The 17,494-nt window shown below is 50.9% G+C and overlaps 1 protein-coding gene across 1 annotated transcript in view; it reads left to right on the top strand.

Moving 5' to 3' along the window:
* The window catches only part of SYMPK (symplekin scaffold protein), a 30,137-nt gene extending 12,907 nt beyond the window's left edge, over nucleotides 1–17,230 (top strand). The window contains exons 15-27 of the mRNA XM_081868666.1: nucleotides 463–544; nucleotides 1,812–1,925; nucleotides 3,752–3,899; nucleotides 5,204–5,364; nucleotides 6,353–6,461; nucleotides 6,650–6,750; nucleotides 8,089–8,179; nucleotides 8,362–8,463; nucleotides 10,336–10,523; nucleotides 12,822–12,998; nucleotides 14,932–15,072; nucleotides 16,203–16,508; nucleotides 16,832–17,230. Of these exons, the coding sequence (XP_081724792.1) occupies nucleotides 463–544; nucleotides 1,812–1,925; nucleotides 3,752–3,899; nucleotides 5,204–5,364; nucleotides 6,353–6,461; nucleotides 6,650–6,750; nucleotides 8,089–8,179; nucleotides 8,362–8,463; nucleotides 10,336–10,523; nucleotides 12,822–12,998; nucleotides 14,932–15,072; nucleotides 16,203–16,508; nucleotides 16,832–17,119 (2,008 nt within the window). The 3' untranslated portion in view covers nucleotides 17,120–17,230. The remainder of the gene's footprint in view (nucleotides 1–462; nucleotides 545–1,811; nucleotides 1,926–3,751; nucleotides 3,900–5,203; nucleotides 5,365–6,352; nucleotides 6,462–6,649; nucleotides 6,751–8,088; nucleotides 8,180–8,361; nucleotides 8,464–10,335; nucleotides 10,524–12,821; nucleotides 12,999–14,931; nucleotides 15,073–16,202; nucleotides 16,509–16,831) is intronic.
* The last annotated feature ends 264 nt before the right edge of the window (nucleotides 17,231–17,494 follow it).

Below are 17,494 nucleotides of genomic sequence, written 5' to 3'. Positions count from 1 at the left end.
TAAGGCTAGAGAAGGGGGGAAAGCATGCATACTTTGTTCTGAGATGGTGCACGTTGGCATGACAGCTTTTTAGAAGAGGCCTGGACTGAGCAGGGGGAAACACAAGTTTTAAGTTCTTCCTTTTTGAAAATGGTTATTTTAGGGCTTTCATTAAAAAAACCCAAATCAAATCCTGTTGCCTGATATTGTTTAGGAGCATCTGTTAGAGGGGATTTTTACTCAAATAAGGATGCTATCATAAAACCTGAAAAGTGGGAAGAAGAGGTTCTTGCACTCCTCCATCCTTTTCTGGTTCTGGCCCTTGGAATGCTTTCCTGTGGGGACCACAGGACTGTAAAGGCCAGCAACTTAAAATGTCGCATCCCTAGTTATAAAATAATAGTTATTTCTGATTTTTTCCCTCCAAGTTCCTGGCTGTGACCAAGGCTTTTTCTGTTGTTGTTGTTGTTTTGCCTCACACAGGATCTTTACCAAGGTGGTACTTGAGGCCCCACTGATCACTGAGAGTGCCCTGGAGGTGATTCGGAAGTACTGCGAAGATGAGGTGCGTCCCTAATAAGATACAGTGGTGCCCCGCAAGACGAACGCCTCGCAAGACGGAAAACCCTTTTTCGTCTAGCGGGACGAAAAGGGTTTTCCGTTTTGGAGGCGCTTCGCAAAACGAATTTCCCTATGGGCTTGCTTCGCAAGACGAAATGTCTTGCGAGTTCCTGCGGGTTTTCCCCCCCCTTTTCCTAAGCCGCTAAGCCGCTTATCAGCTGATCCGCTAAAAGCTGCTAAACCGCTAATAGTGCTAATCCGCTAAGCTGTCAATGGGCTTGCTTCGCAAGACGAAAAAACCGCTAGACGAAGAGCCTCACGGAACGGATTAATTTCGTCTTGCGAGGCACCACCGTACCAGCTGGGGTTCATTTTAGAGCTCCCTCCATAGCCTTAGAAGGTTGCAAGGAAGGAAACACTGCTGAAGCACCGGGGTCTGGCCAGCATAGTATGCTTGACACGTTTTAGGGCAATTATAAAAGGCATTCCTAGCAGTAATCCTACCCCAAACTAGAAGAAATGCAATGAAAGCTTCTGGGGCCTACCAAAATAGGCTGCTGGATTGGCTATTCTGACCTTGCGTCCTCCTTCCAACTCGCTCCTGTTTCACAAAAGCATCCCCTGTGAAGTTGTCCAAAGGTTGGCACATAGTTATGGCTTGTTGGAAACAGCATGTGGGTTGCCCCCCCCCCCCCCCCCCGGCTGCAGTTTAAAAGTTTAAACATTTCACACTGTTACTCTCCCCCCTGACAGCCTCCCTGGGAATCTGTTCCGGGAGTCCATTCGAGTCCCAGAACTGTTTGAAAACCAAAGCGCTGCTTCTTATTGGCTGCAGGAGCTTCCTGCACTCAACCAGAAGCTGTGTTGTACAGTGATACCTTGGGTTAAGTACTTAATTCGTTCCGGAGGTCCGTTCTCAACCTGAAACTGTTCTTAACCTGAAGCACCACTTTAGCTAATGGGGCCTCCCGCTGCCGGAGCACAATTTCTGTTCTCATCCTGAAGTAAAGTTCTTAACTCGAGGTACTACTTCCGGGTTAGCGGAGTCTGTAACATGAAGCGTATGTAACCTGAAGCATATGTAACCTGAGGTACCACTGTATGTTGGACTTCCAAAAAACATTCGCAAACCGGAACACTTCCGGGTTTGTGGGAGCCAATTTGTTTGGGAGCCAAGCCATTCGACATCCAAGGTACCACTACACACACACACACACACACACACACACACACTGCACATGCTCAGAGCTTCTTTTGCAACTCTCCTGCAGAGCCGGACGTACCTGGGCATGTCGACGCTTCGGGACCTGATCTTCAAGCGCCCGTCGAGGCAGTTCCAGTATCTGCATGTTCTCTTGGATCTCAGCTCCCACGACAAGGACAAGGTGAGCCTTAAGCCTGTCTCTCTGGTGCTGTGGTGTGGTCTGAGCAATGCAGCTGAAATAAGCTTGCAAGCTAACTGACCAGGGTGCCTGCAGGACTGCCTCTAGCTACTGCTAGGCTGTAGCTGCCTAGCTACTAAGATCACCTTCAGAGGCATGGCTCTGTGTCCTCCTGCTTATACGAAGTAAGCTGGGTGGTGACTAGATATTTCCGTTCCACCTTAAAAGAGAGCAGGCTTTGTGAGTCACAGAGTCTGCGTATTTCCTGTTCACAGGATGTTTCTGTTGTGTCTATGCTTTCGTTTCACTCTGTGCCTGAGCAGACCGAAGCAGGCAGTCATGTTTTTTCTTTGTTCTGACCAACGCTGAATAAACTTCTAAATAATGCTCTTCTGCGTGCATCTTTCGCTGTGCATTATCTGCTGATAGAGCGTGCATCAGCTCTGGAATGTCACAAGCTATTTTCTGGAGCTCGTGTCGCTAATTGCTGATACTGCGTTTCTACGGGAGGTCGATGGACGTCCGGAGACGGCTTGGGAGCCATGATGGACTTTGTCTCCCTGGCAGTATCCCAACATTTTCAGCTGTGGCACCCTGACTTTGGAACCTCTTGAAGAGATGGCCTAGTGCCATCTATATTATCACTTTGGTTCCTGCCGAAAGAAGAGACTGGGGTGGGGTGGGGTAAGAGGTTAATCTAGCCCAGCAGCATGTCCTTGTTGACATTTCCATTACACTTTAAGGAACAGACATGGGATTGTTACGTGTCACATGTCTGTTTACATTCCAACACAGTATGCCGGGAACTATCGTTATGTATAGCTTTTGCTTTTAGCTCCTCTCTCTGAGACGACCTGAGAGAGAGACGACATGTTTCTTTGTCCTGGTTTATGATTAATAAATCTGTAGTTGTAGTATTCTTCCACAAGCCTCACACCTATTCTGTGTGCGCTGATAGTGTGCCCTGGCTCTCAAGCCTGGGCTGCTGATTTACGTCGGAGCAGAGGTTGATGGCTCTTCGCAGCGGGACAGCTAGAAGGAGACGACCCAGCCAGGGCTAGCCAGCTGGCCTCCCGGCCCTCTGCATGTCAACAGTCCTCACAGTGACCAATGAGATGCACCTTGGAAGCATTCAAGCAGGACACCAGTGCGACAGGCCTTTTAAATTTTGTTGCACGCTGGAATATGTAACTGCTTGCTGTGATTTGTTGAATGGATTCTACAATGGTGTTATGGGAGTGGACCAGTGCTGGGCAATAGAGAGTGGACTTGGCGGTACTTTAAACCACTTTGGGGGCATTGTGCCCTTCGAAAAAGGCTACATCCCTAGCTGATCTAGGTGACTGAGGGCCTTGGTGATGCCCGTACATTTTCTGTCTCCAACCCTCTTAAAATTCTTTTGCTTTTGCTCTCCTTTCGGGGAATGTCTGCTCTGGAGCTTGCTCGCAGTGGGAACAAGAACCAAAGAACACTAGGGCTCATCCAGGCTTCCTTTTGTGCTGCATTTCTAGGCACGGATCCATGCTTTAAAGCATCATGTCAGAGTGCTCCCCGTCGTACCCTTTCTCTGCAAAAACCTGCTCTTTACCATTGAATCAGAGCAAAAGGCAACCTGCAGAAAACCCGAGTTGCTCTTTGTTCCTGTTCAGCATGAAAGAGTGGCTTTTTGCAGGGAAAGTTCCCAGGGGTGGGGCAGAAAGGAAGTGTGGAAGAGCCTTTAAAAATAATCTCAAATTTGTAGTTGGTTTTTAAAACATCCTTGGGATTCCTGAAGCTTTCTAATGCACTGTCAAACGACCCATCCTTTGCCGCCCTGCCTCCCATCTCAGGTTCGCCAGCAAGCGCTGCTGTTCATCAAGCGGATGTACGAGAAGGACCAGCTGCGGGAATACGTGGAGAAGTTTGCACTGAATTATTTGCAGCTTCTGGTCCACCCCAATCCTCCCTCTGTTCTCTTTGGCGCAGACAAAGATACAGGTAACTGGGCCGCACCATGTCCAGTTGTGTCCGTGAGCCTTGGCCAAAAAATAATGTTAGAAAAAGCCCTATAAAAAGCCCTTTAAAGCCCTATATGGCCTAGGACGCTCGTACCTACGGGACCGCCTCTCCTGGTATGTCCCACGGAGGACCTTACAGTCTTCAAACAAAAACATCTTGGAGGTCCTGGGCCACAGGAAGGTTAGGCTGGCCTCAACCAGAGCCAGGGCTTTTTTGGCCGTGGTCCCAATCTGGTGGGATGCTCTGTCACAAGAGACTAGGGCCCTGCGGGACTTGACATCTTTCCACAGGGCCTACAAGACAGAGCTGTTCCACCAGGCCTTTGGTCAGGGCGCAGCCTGACTCCCTCCTTTGGCAATCTTTACAGAACTTAAGCTTATGGTTGCCATCAATTGGATTTTAATTAATTTTTATAATGAAATGTTTTTAGAATGTTGCACTATTTTATTGTTGTTAGCCGCCCTGAGCCCGGCTTTGGCTGGGGAGGGCGGGATATCAATAAAATTTATTATTATTATTATTATTATTAGGGGCAAAACAATCCCCATCACCAATTAGAAAGTGTCACGTGTGAAACTGTATGGAGCCTTCACCGTAAGGCAAAACAGTGTGTGTGTTCTGAACCTCTGGGATAGCTCAGTCCGTAGAGCATGAGACCCTTGATCTCAGGGTTGTGCGTTCGAGCCCCACATTGGGCAAAGATTCCTGGTTGCAGGGGGTTGGACTAGATGACCCTGTGGTTCCTTCCAACTCTACAATTCTGTGGTTCTATATGTGACGGGTGATGACGTCCCATGTAAATGGCGTCCCATGTAAAAGAAGCTTTTCTAGGTTTATGGCCAGTGTGGTGTAGTGGTTAAGAGCGGTAGATTCGTAATCTGGTGAACCGGGTTCACGTCTCCGCTCCTCCACCTGCAGCTGCTGGGTGACCTTGGGCCAGTCACACTTCTCTGAAGTCTCTCAGCCCCACTCACCTCACAGAGTGTTTGTTGTGGGGGAGGAAGGAAAAGGAGAATGTGAGCCGCTTTGAGACTCCTTAAAGGGAGTGAAAGGTGGGATATCAAATCCAAACTCCTCCTCCTCCTCCTCCTCCTCTTCTTCTTCTTCTTCTTCTTCTTTTAAGTTAAATTATACAACAGGAAGTCCAAAAGGAGATCTTCCCCATTTCACAGCTCTGTTTCCCTAGTTGTGAATGGCAAGGAGCCTGTCCCTGTGGGATCTGGCACTCTGCATAATCTTTGGCGCCCGGTCTCTTTCTTCCCAACCCTCTTTTTGCCTTGCAGAGGTGGCTGCTCCCTGGACAGAAGAGACCATCAAGCAATGCCTCTATCTCTACTTGGCCCTCCTTCCCCAGAACCACAAACTGATCCATGAACTGGCGTCTGTATACACGGAGGCCATTGCCGACATCAAGCGCACTGTCCTCAGGGTTATTGAGCAGCCTGTGAGTCGGCTAGAGAGGGGTACTGGGTGGTCCACCACAGGGGCAAACGAAGGCGTCGTGACACCCGGGGCGGCAAACCACTATGTACGGCGCATGTGCGGCGCCGCTATATACAGTGCATGTGCTGTACGCAGCACTCCCGCACATGCTCTGTACATAGTGGCTTGGTCCGGCGGCGCTCCAGCGCTGTACAGACAGTGCCAGGATCCTCTGCTTGTGGCTGCAGAGGATCCTCCGCGGCTATAGCGGCAATTGAGGGATCCCACCGCTGTCCGTACAGTGCTCCAGCAGCACCGGTGGCAAACCACTATGTACAGCACATGTGCGGCATTGTTACGTACAGCACATGTGTGCGACACCGCACATGCGCTTTACATAGCGGTTTGCCACCGGCGCCGGGATCTTCTGCTCGTGGCCACAGCCACGAACGGAGGACCCTCCATATGCGGCTGTGGCGGTGCGATGGCTGTTCACGCTGCCGTGGGGTGTCTTGTTGTCACCCCCCAGACATGGGACCCGCCCCCTGTTGCGATGCCACTGGTCCACTGGCCTGAATATGAGCCACACCCACAAATAAGCCGCACCTTTAAAATTTGGCGGCTTGGGAACTGCACACAGGATGGGTGCCGTTGTCCTGCACTCCTGGGCTGTTCTCTGCGGGGGGAGGGGGAGCCGCGCCACTTTGCCAGCGTTCTGACGGCTCAGGGGAGGCTTGGGAGTGGCAGGCAGGCTGGGTGCCGTTGCCCCGTGCTCTTTTCCTCCCCGCGCTCCTGGGCTGCTTCCTGGGAGTGGGGAGCCGCATAAAATTGCGGCATAAGGTCGCGAATATAAGCCGCACTTTAACTTTTCACAATCGGAATTTGGAAAAAAAAAATAGTGTGGCTTATATTCGGGCCGATACAGTAGATGGCTTTCCTTTCCGCATGTTCGTATCCCCCACTCCACCCCAGAAACCATCCTTTTGTTTATCTTTTCCTATCGCTTCCAGATCCGTGGAATGGGGATGAATTCCCGAGAACTGCTCAAGCTGGTTAAAAACTGCCCCAAAGGTGCAGAGACCCTGGTGACCCGCTGTCTGCACAGCCTGACGGACAAAGGTACAGTTACTTCAGTGTTTATATTTAGGTGCTGTCCGATACAAAGGCCTCACGGTGGCTCATGGCAACTCCACGCAAGTAGTTGCTTCTGATAAATGCTGTGGAACTGGGATATGGGCTATGCAAAGCAGTCCAAGCTTGAGAGTTGCTGTTCAGTCACACGATCTAATGTGATTTTCTCTACTTAGTTCCCCCCTCTCCGGAGCTTGTGAAGCGAGTTCGAGATCTGTACAACAAGAGGCTCCCGGACGTCCGGTTCCTTATCCCTGTCCTCAATGGTTTGGAGAAGGTATTTTCTGAGGCTCAGTTGGAGGCTTGCTGATAATCTGCAATACTTCTCCCCCCACCCCCTCTCCCTGCCAATATTATCTTGGTCTTGAGCCTTTTTAGTTGACATTTTCAACGTGCAGGTTATTTGGAAACTAGCAGCCTTGTCCTTGGCTCAGGAATTCAAAGAAACCCCCCCAAATAAGTGCAGTTTTGAAAAGCCTAGCCTGTCATCTGGATTCAAAATGGCGTGCCATTGTATCCAGACACAGAAAAAAATCTGCTCCTTGATTTTGGGAGCCGCCATGGGCAGTTGGGCACGATATCTCAAGAGGTGTCCAAGCACATAGCAGACAAACAGTTTTCCTAAAAGTACAGTAGATGAAGGAAGGACAGCCAACACGTAACATGTTTTTGTTGTTTAGTCGTTTAGTCGTGTCCGACTCTTTGTGACCCCCTGGACCAGAGCACTCCAGGCACTTCTGTCTTCCACTGCCTCCCGCAGTTTGGTCAGACTCATGTTTGTAGCTTCGAGAACACTGTCCAACCATCTCGTCCTCTGTCGTCCCCTTCTCCTTGTTCCCTCCATCTTTCCCAACATCAGGGTCTTTTCCAGGGAGTCTTCTCTTCTCATGAGGTGGCCAAAGTATTGGAGTCTCACCTTCAGAATCTGTCCTTCCAGTGAGCACTCAGGGCTGATTTCCTTCAGAATGGATAAGTTTGATCTTGCAGTCCATGGGACTCTCAAGAGTCTCCTCCAGCACCATAATTCAAAAGCATCAATTCTTCGGCGATCAGCCTTCTTTATGGTCCAGCTCTCACTTCATGTCGTAATATGTCAGGATTTAACATAACGTGTCGGGATTTAAAACAGCTCTTCCTTCTTACCGATGTGTGCACTTTAGTGAATCCAGTGCAGACTTAAAAGTTGGTGGAACAGAAGTTGGGGAAACGAGGATTGTGCAAATGAGAGAGCTTAGAGGTTTACAGTTAAGTCTCCTCTCGCCTGGGTGCTGATGTGGAGGAGTTAATCCAGAGGGAAACTTCATAAGACGTGGGGATTGAGAAGAGGCTTAAAGGACGAGAGGGAGCCCTGCTTGAGTGGCAGAGATGAGGGGAGCAGTGGGGAAGATGGCACAAGGATGGGAGTGCGGGAAAAGGACCCTGGAGATTAGCAATGGAGGAGACAGCTTCTGTGTGCTCTCTAGCGATTTGCAGGAAGGATTCCACGTCCCTGCTGCTTCTATTAAGTATCCCTGAGTATGCCTCTTCTCTGTTTGTGGTGCCTCATACCCTATGGGGGCTCTCTCCTCTGGGGGTGTGGTCAAGTGTGATGTGCATTCTTGCATTTCCTTTCCAGAAAGAGGTGATCCAGGCCCTGCCGAAGCTCATCAAGCTGAATCCCATTGTTGTGAAGGAGGTTTTCAACCGCCTGTTGGGAACGCAACACGGTAGGGATCCTGGCCACATGGGGACCTTGAGTTTTCCGTGGCTTCTTGGGGGTCTTCTCAAAAGGGTGTCCTGAGGCTGTGGGGAGAGGGGTTTGCACGGTTTGGGAGGGATCAGCGGACTGGCTGGCTTTACCGTCTCCTCTGTCAGTGGCTGATCTCTTCATTGGCATCGATTCCGACAGGTGAAGGCAACTCGGCAGTTTCTCCTCTGAATCCTGGGGAGTTGTTGATTGCCCTCCACAACATCGACTCCACCAAGTGTGACATGAAGTCCATCATCAAAGGTAAGGGAGAATTCAGTTGCTTGTTTAGAATCCTCCTAGCATTTCTCCTGTTCTTTTTGTTCAATATTTTGGGCTGCAAAAAAACCCCCACCCTTTCAAGACACAATGGTTAAATTTCCCCATACATTTTTCCATTCGCGAAATTGCATCCATAGAGGAAATTCCTATACTTGAACTGGCTGCAAGTGCTGGAGTTTATTTTGCATCCAAATCCAAATTTGCGAATGGGATCCATTCGGAGGTCTGGCCACATCCCGAGGAATTCGCAACCGGAGGAGCTGTTTCTGCACATGCGCGCGGCGCGTGAAGCGCTTTTGCACATGCGCGCACAGCGAATCCCGGAAAAATACTTCTGAGTTTGCTGCATTTGCATCCTGAAAGATATGCAACCAGAGGTGTGCATCTCTAAAGGTACCACTGTACATCTACCGTATTTTTCGCCCCATAGGACGCACCGGCTCATAGGATGCACCTAGTTTTTTGGGCGGGAAATAAAGGAAAAAAATTTTATCCCCCCCCCCCCAGGTGCGGGGCTGGGTCGGGGGAAGCCCGAGCTTCCCCCGACCCCAGCCCCCAGAACAGGCAGCTCTCTGCAAGCCGTGGGAGCCCAGTGCGAAGTTGCGCCGGGCTCCCACGGCTTGTGGAGAGCTGCGCGAAGCTCGAAGCCTGGGGCGCGCTGAGCTCAGCTTTGGGATGCAGTGGAAGACCCTTCTGTTCCTCCTCCGGCTTCGCAGGACAGGCGCCTCACTGGGAAGCTGGAGGAGGAATAGAAGGAGACCCTTCTGTTCCTCCTCCAGCTTCCAGGCAGGCGCGTGGCTGAAGGGGCGCTGTGCAGTTCTCCCTCTCTGCGCAACACCTCTCCTGCAAAGGAGAGGGAGAACTGTGCAGCGCCCTTCAAGCGAAGCTGGAGGAGGAAGAGAAGAGGCAGCTGCCCTAGCCGCGTGTCACCTCTCCAGCTGGGAGAGGGTCGTGGGGGTTCCTTAGCCCCCCGCACACTCTCCGGGCTGGAGAGATGGTGCACGGCTAAAGAGGCAGCTTCAAAAGCCGTGCGTCACCTCTCCAGCTGGGAGAGGGTCGCGGGGCTATTCCTTAGCCCCGCGCACGTTCTCCGGGCTGGAGAGATGGCGCGCAGCTAAAGAGGCTGCTTCCAAAGCTGCGCGTCACCTCTCCAGCTGGGAGAGGGTCGCGGGGCTATTCCTTAGCCCCGCGCACACTCTCCGGGTTGGAGAGATGGTGCACGGCTAAAGAGGCTGCTGCCATAGCCGCGTGCCACCTCTCCAGCCGGGAGAGGCTGCGTGCAGCTATGGCAATACCCCCACCTCCTGCAAAAGCCCACAGGAGCCGCACACCCTTTAAGGAGCACACGGCTCCTGTGGGCTTTTCTAGAGGAGGGAGAAGGGACTGACTGGCTGCGTCAGTCCCTTGTCCCTCCTGAGGAAAAGCCGCAAGAGCCGCGTGGAGCTTGTGTGCGGCTTTGGGGAGCTTTTCCTGCCTGCCTGCCTCCTGCATTCACCCCATAGGACGCACACACATTTCCCCTTCATTTTTGGAGGGGGAAAAGTGCGTCCTATGGGGCGAAAAATACGGTATTTGGAAGCATGGAGTAAAGCTTCTCCCCTTAAGCAGATGTGGGGAACCTTTGGCCCTCTAGATGTTGCTGAACTATAACTCCCATTACTTGCTTGCTGGGGCTCATGGGAACTGTGGTTCAGCAACACCTGCAGAGCCAAAGGTTTCCCCACTCCTGTCGTAAAAGAACGGGCAGCTTCTGACCTCTGGTGCTTCCCTGCCCCTGTCCCTGTTACCTTGTGGCAGTTGCTCTGAGTTTTCTGCAGCAGCAGCAGCTGATCTTCTCCATTTCCCTGCGTGCAGCCACCAACATGTGCTTTGCTGAGCGCAACGTTTACACGTCTGAGGTGCTGGCCGTGGTGATGCAGCAGCTCATGGAGCAAAACCCGCTGCCCATGCTCCTTATGCGGACTGTGATCCAGTCACTGACGATGTACCCACGCCTGGGCGGCTTCGTCATGAACATCCTCTCCCGACTCATCTTGAAGCAGGTGAGAAGTGTCAGGAACTCAGTCTACACTCGAGTAGGACCCTGGCAGAGACACATGCCCGACTGGCATGTTCCCTTCCTCCTGAGCGATCGTTCGGGAGCTTCAAAAGCTTTCTTCTGCCCAAACATCACAGCGACCGATGCCAACTGACACTGGCACACTTGGGGATCTGCAGAGTTTGCGCATCATGCGTAACAGACCTCAGCAACTCAGCATTTTGGCAAATCTATTTACATATAAAGACACACGGAGCACTGCAACATGGCTCCCTCTCTCTCTAGCATCAGACAGCAAAGAGAAAAAAAAAGGACAATAGTCCCACTTCACGGAACACAGTAATACAAACATCCTGTCTCCGTCACTTCCCACTTTGTGGAGTCAAAACATACATCGTCATGTGAAAGACATCAATCCCATGACTGCAATCATGGAGCAGGAATTCTAACAAGGAGGATGTGGGGGAGACCTGCCTTTGTCCTCTGCAGCCAGGTTCCCATCGTCCTTTGCCTCTTGCAATCATTGCTGCAGAGGGCAGCACTTTTGGGCAACACAGCCACCCTTCTAAGGGAACTGCTTCAGTGGATTCACTCTGTTGGGGGCAGAGGGAGCTCTGACTGCATGGCTGATTCTTAGCCATCCCACAGGAACAAAATTATCTCCCAAGACTGGGAGGAACAGCCCAGCACACAAGATATTGTAAGAAGGTGGCCAGTGGCCTGTCAAGTCCAGCATCCTGGTCTCACAGTGGCCAACCAGATGCCTGTTGGAAACCCACAAGCAGGATCTGAGAACAGGATCCCTCCTGCGGCTTCTTTGTTTAGTCGTGTCCGACTCTTTGTGACCCCCTGGACCAGAGCACACCAGGCCCTCCTGTCTTCCACTGCCTCCCACAGTTTGGTCAAACTCATGTTTGTAGCTTCGAGAACACTGTCCCACCATCTCGTCCTCTGTCGTCCCCTTCTCCTTGTGCCCTCCATCTTTCCCAACATCAGGGTCTTTTCCAGGGAGCCTTCTCTTCTCATGAGGTGGCCAAAGTCTTGGAGCCTCAGCTTCAGGATCTGTCCTTCCAGCGAGCACTCAGGGCTGATTTCCTTCAGAATGGAGAGGTTTGATCTTCTTGCAGTCCATGGGACTCTCAAGAGTCTCCTCCAGCACCAGAATTCATAATGCAGCTTCTAGCAGCTGGTATTCAGAAGCATTGCTGCCTCTTGAGCCTTGTGGATAGTAACCATTGATAGCCATTGTCTAGTTCTCTTCTAAAGTGACCCAGGTTGGTAGCTATCACTGCCTCCTGTGGGAGTTCCTGTGGGAGTTCCATAGATTAACTGCGGTGCATGAATAATCATGGGACGCGGGTGGCGCTGTGGGTTAAACCACAGGGCCTAGGACTTGCCAATCAGAATGTCATCGATTCGAATCCCCGTGATGGGGTGAGCGTCCGTTGCTCATTCCCTGCTCCTGCCAATCTAGCAGTTCGAAAGCATGTCAAAGTGTAAGTAGATAAATAGGTACCGCTCCGGCAGGAAGGTAAATGGCATTTCCGTGCGCTTCTCTGGTTCACCAGAAGCGGCTTAGTCATGCTGGCCACATGACCCGGAAGCTGTACGCCGGCTCCCTCGGCCAATAAAGTGAGATGAGCGCATCAACCCCAGAGTTGGCCACGACTCGACCTAATGGTCAGGGGTCCCTTTACCTTTTTATGAATAGTAGTAGTGATGATGATAATAATAATTATTGATTATTGATTATTGATTATTGATTATTGATTATTGATTATTTATACCCTGCCCATCTGGCTGGGTTTCCCCAGCCACTCTGGGTGGCTCCCAACCGAACAATACAAACACAGTACAGCAATAAACATTTAAAACGTCCCTACACAAAGAGCTTTCTTTGGTCTGTCCTGAATCTTCCATCGTTCGGCTTCATAGCATGTCCTCGAGTTCTAGTGTTATAAGAGGGAGAAAAACTTGAGTAGCAAAGGACACTGTTGTAGATGGCTTTTTAAAATAATTGGACAGACTCATGCAGTGTAGGCCTGTGGGTGCCCACGATGATGTCACGAGAGAGAAATGCAACCTCTGTGTACAGATGCCTCCTATACCTCTGCATACTGGTTGGCCTATAGAAAGTCCAGTGCTTTCATTCCTGGCTTTTGACCCGTCCAGAGGCATCTGGCTGGCGGCCACTGCTGGAAACAGGCCGTTCAGCCTGATGAACCTTAGGCCACTGGGGTGAGACACAGAGCAGTCTCTGGCTGCTGGTGCCGCATTTTAACTCTTTCCCTTCCTCCCCCAGGTGTGGAAGTACCCCAAGGTCTGGGAGGGCTTCATCAAGTGCTGCCAGCGGACCAAGCCCCAGTCCTTCCAAGTCATCCTCCAGTTGCCTCCTCAGCAGCTCACTGCCGTCTTCGAGAAGTGCCCAGAGCTGCGGGAGCCTCTGCTGGCCCATGTCCGCTCCTTCACCCCTCATCAGGTACTGCCCCAAACAAAGCTGCAGTTGCAGCGAGCTGGGGGAGAGGTTATTCAAGTCAAAACAAAATCCACGGTGTCTAACCTATAGCTGCCTTTTTAAATCAAAGTTCACAGTTCAAAGGGCATTGTTTAAAGCAGAGCTTTCCAAACTTTTCAAGTTGCCGACACACTTTTTAGACACGCCTCATTTTGTGACGTAGTAATTCAGTTTTAAGGGACACAGGTGGCGCCACAGAGCCTAGGGCTTGCAGATCAGAAGGTCGGTGGTTCGAATCCCTGCGACGGGGTGAGCTCCTGTTGCTCGGTCCCAGCTCCTGCCAACCTAGCAGTTCGAAAGCACGTCAAAACGCAAGTAGATAAATAGGTACCGCTCCAGCGGGAAGGTAAACGGTGTTTCCATGCGCTGCTTTGGTTCGCCAGAAGCGGCTTAGTCATGCTGGCCACATGACCCGGAAGCTGCACGCCGGCTCCCTCGGCCAATAAAGCGAGATGAGCGCCGCAACCCCAGAGTCGGTCATGACTGGACCTAATGGTCAGGGATCCCTTTACCTTTACCTTTAATTCAGTTTTACTAGCAAATTGGAGGTTAAACTAACCTCTTTCCAGCCCCAGGAGGAGCACGGGGAGCGTTCACGTGACACACTGCAGCCAACACATTAATGTGTCATGACACACAGTTTGGAAAGCTCTGGTTTAAAGAATCCTAAGAGGTAACTTGTTGGTTCATTTTACTGTATTGTATTCATATCCCATTTTTAAGCTAGGATTGGCTCCCAAAGCAGCCCACAATTAATAACCCACTGAAAGGCATGATATATTAAGATAGACAGAGACATTTATTACGGTCTTTTGGTTCCTGCTCCTTGTCCTAGGTTCTTCCCTAGACAGGCACTGCTGAAGACAAAGATCTTCATATCCCATTTTTAGCTAGGATTGGCTCCCAAAGCAGCCCACGATTAAAAACCCACTGAAAGGCATGGTATATTAAGTTACAGAGAGACATTTATTACGATCTTTTGGTTCCTGCTCCTTGTATGTGCTAGGCTTTTCTGTGGACAGGCACTTCTGAAGACAAAGATCCCACACATGCAGACCTTTCCTATCTAAATCAGGACTGGGGAGCCTGTGGCCCTCCAGATGTTGTTGGACTACAACTCCCATCATCCCAGACCATTGAGCACCCTGGCTGGAGTTGAAGGGAGCTGGCGTCAGAAAGGGAGGGGCTCCCCAGCCCTGGTCTAAAGAGTGGGGCATGGCAGACCTAGAAGTCCTACTTGAAAGTCAGTCCTTACAGGTTGGGATAGGTCAGAAGACACAAGAAAACCCAGTACAGTGGTGCCCCGCAAGACGAACGCCTCGCAAGACGGAAAACCCGCTAGACGAAAGGGTTTTCCATTTTGGAGGCGCTTCGCAAAACGAATTTCCCTATGGGCTTGCTTCGCAAGAAGAAAATGTCTTGTGAGTTCCCGCGGGGTTTTTTCGCTCTTTTCCTAAGCCGCTAAGCCGCTTAACAGCTGATCCGCTGATAAGCCGCTTCTCAGCTGATCGCTAAAAGCCGCTAGACCGCTAATAGAGCTAATCCGCTAAGCTTGCTTCCCAATGGGCTTGCTTCGCAAGACGAAAAAACCGCTAGACGAAGAGAATCGCGGAACGGATTAATTTCGTCTTGCGAGGCACCACTGTACCACATCAGTAATACTCACCTGCACGCACCTCCAGTCCAGAACAGTAATTTTAAATAAGACGACGAAGTCTAAAACAGGTTTTCTTGCAAAACGTACTAATGAACTTCCGTTCAACCAACCCAGTAGGATTTTAACCAAGATAGGGTATGTGTGAAAGTATCAGAGAGAATACTGTTTGAGAGAATACTTTCCAGTGCAATGATTGGCGCACATCTGGATGAGGCACCCCCTCTGCTTTTTCTCCACCAGCAAGCTCATGTTCCCAATTCCACCATGGCCATCCTAGAAGCCAGCAACAAGCAAGACCTTGAAGGGAAGGAGCTGCAGCCTCTGGAGGAGACGAGGGGCTCAGCCCCGCCCAGGACCAAGGAGCTGAGAAGAGAGAAAGAGGTCAGAGCACACAGTGGGCAGGGAGGGGGCGACGTTCATAGTGTTGAAGAAATGTGGGTTTTGCCAAGTTACAGTAACATGCATAAGTGAGCATTCAGTGTGTTGGGATTGCCAGAAACGGAGGGTGGGGAGAAGGGAACTGTGAAGGACAATTCATCTGTCTTTGGATTTCTGTGACCTTCACAGTGATCCTTGGCAGTCGGTCCCACTGTGTCCAGTAGGGCTTATGCTCCTACAGTGGTGCCTCACAAGACGAAATTCGTTCCGTGAGGCTCTTCGTATAGCGGTTTTTTCGTCTTGCGAAGCAAGCCCATTGACAGCTTAGCGGATTAGCGCTATTAGCGGTTTAGCGGCTTTTAGCGGATCAGCTGATAAGCGGCTTAGCGGCTTAGGAAAAGAGGGGGAAGGGGGGGGGAAACCCGCAGGAACTCGCAAGACATTTTGTCTTGCGAAGCAAGCCCATAGGGAAATTCATTTTGCGAAGCGCCTCCAAAGCGGAAAACCCTTTCGTCTAGCGGGTTTTCCGTCTTGCGAGGCGTTCGTCTTGCGGGGCACCACTGTATGTGAGCATATATAGGAGCGCAGCTTGAGTGGGTGATGGTAGGAGGAGCAAAGCACTGTGGAGACACTCGAAAGGGCCTTGGAGGATAGAGAGAACCACTTCAGTGGTGTCCAGTCAAAGTTTGCAAACGGGAGCAGAAGTGCAATGGTTTTTACTTTTGCAAGCCTGCAGCACTGCAGATACGTGATCGCAATGTTTGGAGACAGCGCAGCTTAGTCCGAACTCGGAGACCTTGATGCAAACAAGTTTTGCGTATCTGAAGAAGTGTGCATGCACACGAAAGCTCATACCTAGAACTAACTCAGTTGGTCTTTAAGGTGCTACTGGAAGGAATTTTTTTATTTTGTTTTGACCATGGCAGACCAACACGGCTACCTATCTGTAACTGAAGTTTTGCGTAGTGTTCTTTTATTTCTGCATGCTTTGGAACACTTTCACAGAAGGGAAGCCAGGGGAGGGAGGGATCCACCACAGAACAGTGTTGGGAATTTGGACCTAGTGCTAGGAAGGGGTTTGAAAAAGAAATGGACACTTTGCAGGGCCTAACGCAGCTCAATGCCATTCCTAGGAAGAAATGGAGCCTCAGCCCCTCCTGCCTCGCGTGTCCCAGGATATGATTGCCTTGCGCTTGGCGCAGGAGAAGGCCCTCAAGCGCCAGCTGGAGGAGGAGCAGAAACTGAAGCAGCAGCAGCAGCCTCCCCGCCCGGCAGCCCCCCAGACCCCACTCCCTTCCGAGGAATCTGTGGACTTGCAGGAGGAGGTGCCTGAGGCAGAGACTCCCACCATCTTCATCAGCATGCAGGAGGAGGACGAGAGCTTTGGAGGAGACAGCTCCCAGCTGGATTCCAGCTTAGAGGGCCCCTGGCCACCCAAGGTACCGCAGCTTTTTTTTTTTTTTTTTTGCTTGCTTGTCAGTGGAAGTGGCCATCAAACCTCCTGTAGTTCCACCTATGAAAGCACCTCGGTTGTGTCTTGGATTTCTGTCATTCCCTGCCGAGAGGATTACAGATGCAGCGCAAGCCGCCGAAACCGTATCTGGTTCAGGCAGGCATCCACTTGAAAGCCGGATTAATTTCCAAAGACAGCAGTCTTTGACACAAGCGATGTTGAGCTTCTCTGCCTTTCGAGTTCGGAGATGAGCCAGGCAGAGCTTGGCTCTTCTGCACACTGATGGTGGTTTCTTGGTCTCTTCCCCAGGAGCTGCAGAGCAAGGAAGGAGCAGCCAGCAGCAGCAGTAGCAGCAGTAGCAGCAGCAGCAGCAGCAGTAGTAGCAGCAGCAGCAGCAGCGGCAGCTCAGATGAGGGATCCTCAAGCAAGCCTCGCACAGCCAAGCAAGCCACCCTCTCCCTCGAGGAAGAGGAGCCAGCCACAGACGCTGGGGTACCACCTCCTGCCCCTTCCGCTGCTCTGGCTGCAAACTCTCCCAGCCCAGCAGAGGAGCTGCCGGACCCCGTTGTGGAGCAAGATGAGAAAGCGGACAGCTGATGATTCAGGAAAAGAAGATTGGGGGGGAAGGGGTTAACTGGGAAAGGAACCAGGAAAATAAGAATAAAGTGGATTAGATTTCTAAATAAAGAATCTCGGGTCTCAACTGCTTTTCTGTCTGTACTGGATTTTTTTTTTTTTATCCTGCTGGTGTAAAGTGGGGTGGCGTAGTTCTTAATTATAAAAAAGAGATAATCTGTTAGTTGGGTAAACACAGGTGATGCTATATGTAAATTGCCTTGAACTTCATGTGCCTTAGAGGTAATAAATATGGTTGGTTTTTTGGGTGGGGCTGAGAGGAGGAGGAGGAGGAGGTGGAAGGAGATGGCTTAGAAAAGCCTGGTGCTGTCAAACATTTTTTTATTGACAGGTAGG

The sequence above is a fragment of the Podarcis erhardii genome (genome assembly GCF_964252035.2).
Source record: "Podarcis erhardii genome assembly, chromosome: 7".
NCBI classification, from domain to species: domain Eukaryota; kingdom Metazoa; phylum Chordata; class Lepidosauria; order Squamata; family Lacertidae; genus Podarcis; species Podarcis erhardii.
The sequence above is the reverse complement of the archived record's forward strand: the minus strand, read 5'-3'. Positions and strand labels throughout refer to the sequence as shown.